The sequence below is a fragment of the Anser anser genome (genome assembly GCF_964211835.1).
Source record: "Anser anser genome assembly, chromosome: 2".
NCBI lineage: Eukaryota > Metazoa > Chordata > Aves > Anseriformes > Anatidae > Anser > Anser anser.
Genome location: NC_139721.1, coordinates 948,778 through 953,761, shown reverse-complemented (window position 1 = coordinate 953,761; position 4,984 = coordinate 948,778). Strand labels below are relative to the sequence as shown.

The following is a 4,984-nucleotide window of genomic DNA, read 5'->3' as shown; positions in this document are numbered from 1 at the left end:
GGGAGGTTGTGCGCTCTCCTTCTCTGGAGATATTCAAGGCCCGTCTGGATGCCTACCTGGGCAGCCTGCTCTAAGGAACCTGCTTTGGCAGGGGGGTTGGACCTGATGATCTTTCGAGGTCCCTTCTAACACCTTCAATTGTCTCATTCTGGGATTCTGCGATATTGAACATTGGTGGCCTCACTGCCAAGCCCTAGCCTACACCGCTAGGGCCTTGCCTCCAACACCGCTCTGTGCCACTTAGCACAAGCCTCTGCACCCAAGCAATCAGCCACTTCTCATCCCACCTCACTGTCTCTTTATCTAACCCATACTTTGTCCGCTTCTCTAGGAGCTTGTCACGGGAGCAAGTGTCAAAGAAAGCCCTTACTAAAGGCTTTACTAAAGTTGAGCAGCAGCCACTGCTCTCCCCTCATCCACCAAGCTGGTCACCTCAATTTAGAAGACGCTGAGGAGGCTCACGCGTGACTTTCCCTCTCTAAATCCGTGCTGACTACTCCCCATCACATTCTGGTTCTTCGTCTGCTCGACAGCGCTTTCCGGGAGGATTTCCTTTAGAACCTTCCCAGCGACTGATGTCAGGCCAACCGGCCTCTGGTTTCCCACACCTTCCTTCTTCACCTTCTTGAACACAGGAGCCGGCGAGTCTCTTCCAGTCTTCAGGAGCCTCTCCCACTCACCAGGACCTTTCAAAGATAATTAGTATTGGCCTCGCAAGGACACCACACAGCTCCCTCAGCATTTGTGGCTGCAACCCAGCAGGCCTCACGGAACAAGGCACACCCAGTTGCACAGCCCCCCTTCCTACCTTGATTCATCTTCCTCAGCAACAAGCGCTACTCACCTCAGCAGCAAGCCAAAACCACCTCAGCCCAACGGGGACAGGCCTTGCCACTCGTCAGCCATGCCCGGGACCACCCAGCCAGGAGGGGCTCACGACTGCTGCCCCAAGTACCATGCATGCCTCCAACTCCCTGCTGCAGTGACCAAATCCTGCATCTGACCATCAAAGCCTAGGCAGGGAAAGGGCCTCACCCTTGGGCGCTCAGTGCTGAATAAGACCCCAAAAGCTCTGCCTAAGTCTCCCTGCCAAACCATTCCCCCTCAGCTCAGGGCTCTCAAGCTTTCAACGAGGCCTGAAAGGACAACGTCCTGCTGTCGTAGACAGCTCTCCTCCGCCTAATCAAACTACCACCCGCCAAGCTGCCGCAAGAAGAAAGCATGCAGCCTCCCTTCTCCCACCCAGGACCTTCCAAGCACAAAGGCCACCAAGCCACCGACCGATGCAGCAAACCCAAAGGGAAAGACGAGGAATAAACACAGGCGTAGGGAATGGGCACGAAGGCAGGGAGGGGGCGAGTGCGATGCCAGTGCCAGCGCCTCGCGCCCAGCACATCTGGGAAGCCCACACCAGCCTGCATTATGGCGACGCCAGCAAATAGGGCCCCCTCCTCACAACAATGCAGCCGCAAACCGCACCGCACGAGTGACACGCCATGACCTCACTTCGTGACACCCCACCTCTCTCATGCTTTGGCCGCGTCTGCCGACTGTCCTCAAACGCACTCTCCATGCAAATCCATCCAAAGAGCCGCTCTCGCTTAAAAGCTGCCGCCAAGGCCACAGAGACACATCCTCAACAGGAGAAAAGAACACGAGAGCGTTGTGGGAAGGACAACACACCCCACCTCATTACTTGCCAGGCTTTAGCATGTAAGAGCAGCTCACGCCAAATGCTGTCATGCGCAAAGGCTCTCTCGCCCCGCGGGCACTCACGGACCAGCATAAAAGCCGGCCCTGCGACTCGCACCCTCACACAATCCTCCCGACGTCTTCTCCCCTGCGCCCAACGAGGTGAGCCTGAACCCCGCTCCCTTCCTTCGTCCGCCCCACCAGGCCTATCTCTCCACACGCCCTTTCCCCCTTAGCCTCAGCAGCCCTTCTCCCTCCCCACCGCCATGCTCCCCACAACCCCAGGCCTCCCCACACTCTTGGCCTCCCCCAGCACCACTCCTCACGCCCCCAACACCCTCCGCGTTCCCAACACCCTCCACCTTCCCAACACCCTCTCTTCCAGGGACCCTCCGCACCACAGACATGTCCTGCTACGACATCTGCCGCCCCTGCGGACCCACCCCGCTGGCTAACAGCTGCAACGAGCCCTGTGTCAGGCAGTGCGAGGATTCCCGCGTCGTCATCCAGCCTCCTGCCGTGCTGGTCACCCTGCCAGGACCCATCCTCAGCTCCTTCCCCCAGAACACCGCCGTTGGATCCTCCGCATCAGCTGCCGTGGGCAGCAACCTCAGCGCCCAGGGAGTGCCCATCTCCTCCGGGGGATTCGGAGGCTTTGGCCTTGGAGGCTTTGGCTTTGGAGGCCTGGGCTGCATCAACGGCGGAAGAGCCTGCTACCCCTGCTAAGGACCCACGCCAACACCCCTGACAGAAGCCTCCAACACCGTGCAACACAGCTCTCGCACTGAGGACGCACCTCTGCGCTGTTCATGGCATGCGGGCTCGCCAGCCGCGGCTCATCATTCCATGGCACAACAAAGCAAGCAAGCAAGGAAGGGGCCAGCCCATGCTGTCAGGACACATGGCCAACATACCTCCTTCTTTCTTCCTCTTTCTCCTTTCCATAGCACCACCTTCTACGGCTGCTACTCTCTGCTGCAATGCCTTGCTCACTAGCACAATCCCTCCAGAGACCTTCTGGGGCTGCTCCCACCACACGGTAGCGAGACCTTGGGGCTCTGGGAAAATCTGCTCTACGCAAGGGACATAGGCTGGTGGTCGCCCTCCAGGCACCTCCGAATGTGCACCTTCCACTTGACGCTCCCTCTTTTTCATGTTTTCCTCAATAAAATCCGCCTGCATCCCACATCCTCAGATGCCTCCTCTTCCTTTCTTCTCCCAACGCTCTTCCAACTTCACCCGACAAAAAGAACAAAAAGCAGGGCTCAAGTGGCCATCAGGGCCCATGCCTGGTGGTGTTCAAGAAGCGTTTGGACAACCCTCTTACATAGCTCCTTGTCACTAAAATGGAAAGACATGATGGGTCACTCAGCACACAATGAATTGCCTGCATGGTCACATACCAAGAGCTGCGGTCAACAGCTCTTTGCTCAGGTGGAGACCAGGGAGGAGTGGTGTCCCTCTGGGGCCTCTAGCGAGGCCAGTATGATTTAACAGGGTTGTCCGTCACACGGACACCACACATATGGTGCGAGACTCCTCGTGGATTGAGGATGCACCTTTGTGCCATCGCTGACCCACTGGGTCTTCAGCTCCACAACCATGGCTATTTCTCTCAAGGCATAAACCAGAGAAGCAAGGAAGTGGGCTATTCCGTGATGTTTGGAAACATGGCCGACTTATATTCTACCATTCTGCCACTTCTTTCCCTGACTTGCACTGTCTCGTATGTCTGGTTCTCTCTGGCGCTATGACGTGCTCACAAGCCAAACGCCACCAGGGATCGACTCCCGCTCTGCTGCTCCCATCACAGGGCTGGAAGATTTCCGTGCTCCGAGAAAATTTACCGTGCACAACGATGACGTTGTTGGTCACCCTACGTGCATCCAAGACCCCCCAGGGATGTGCCACTTGCTGCTCCTTCCTTTCCATGCGCTTTCCTCAATAAAGTTCTCAAGCATGCCAGCCTGACGCTCCTCCTCTTCCCTTCTTCTCCCAGCGCCTTTCCCACTTCCCTCAGTACAAAGGCAAAACTCGAGAGGTCATCGGGGCACGTCGAAAAGGGCCACCACACCTTCCAGCACGTCACGCAAGACCTACACTTGACCAAACAAAGGCTTGGCCACGCTAAGGCGCTTCTGCACATGCCCTCTGAAACAATCTCTCCGTGTCAGCAGCACACACTCGACTGCTTTCTCACCCAGCAGCATTCTCCCGCATTGACAACAGATGCAGTCACAGAATCCTTTCAGTTTGGAAGTAACCTCTGGAGACCATGTGCTGCAAGCACCCTGCTCAAGCAGAGTCAGCTACAGCAGGCTGTCCAGGACCATGTGCAGTTGGGCTTCTCAGATCTCCAAGCATGGAAATCCAAAACCTCTGCTTGAGGTCCACTGCTTGACCACCCTCACAGGGGAAAAGGCTTTCCTTCTCTTCCAAGACAATTGCATCTCTTCTCTGTGGCGTCCACTCACCTTTGTCCTGGCAGCAGGCAGTAACTGAAAATAGTCTGGTTCCCTTGTCTTCATTCCCGCCCATCCGGGATTTAGAACAAGGAGGAGATTCAGCCTGAGCAGCCTTCTCTGCGGGTTGAAAACGCCCAGCTCTCTCACCTTCTCCTCATATTGAAGAGGCTCCAGGCCCTTCAGCATCTTGGTAGCCCTGCACTGGAATTGCTCCAGCATGTCCGCTTCCATCTTCCACTGGGACGCCTCAAACCGGACAAAGGACTCCACAAGGGGCCTCACCGGCGATGAAGAGAGATGACGGAGCGCCTTTCTCATCGTGCTGGCAACGCTCTTCCCCATGCCCTCCTGGAGCCTGGTGGCCTCTTTTGCCGCAAGGCTGCATTGCTGACTCATCGTCAGCTTGCTCTCCAACAGCAACACAAGGTCCTGCTTGGCAAAGCTGCCTGCCACTCTGTCGGACAACACCATGTCCTGCTCCCCGGCGTTAGTCCTCCCCAGAGGCAGGAATTTGCTTTGCCCCTTCGGCAACTTCATGATGTTGGTCTCTGCCCAGTTCTCCAGCCTCTGCACATCATTCTGAATGGTGCCACGTTCATCACGTGCATCAGACGCTCCTCCCCGTCTCGGGTCATCTGCAGAATTCCTGCGGGGTCACTTCGTCCCATCACCCACCTCACTAATGAGGATATGATGGCCACAAGATAGAGCACAGGAAGTTCCGCACCAACACGAGAAAGAACTACTTCACAGTGAGGGTGACGGAGCTGCCCAGGGAGGTTGTGCGCTCTCCTTCTCTGGAGATATTCAAGGCCTGTCTGGATGCC

The 4,984-nt window shown here is 56.6% G+C and overlaps 1 protein-coding gene across 1 annotated transcript; it reads left to right on the top strand.

Annotated features, from left to right (window-relative positions):
- The first annotated feature begins 1,386 nt into the window (after positions 1-1,386).
- Positions 1,387-2,940, top strand: LOC310893687 (feather keratin 1-like). The gene has a single exon (XM_083822988.1). The coding sequence runs from the start codon at positions 2,098-2,100 to the stop codon at positions 2,416-2,418; it is 321 nt and encodes a 106-aa protein (XP_083679114.1). The 5' UTR covers positions 1,387-2,097; the 3' UTR covers positions 2,419-2,940.
- Positions 2,941-4,984: the final 2,044 nt, after the last annotated feature.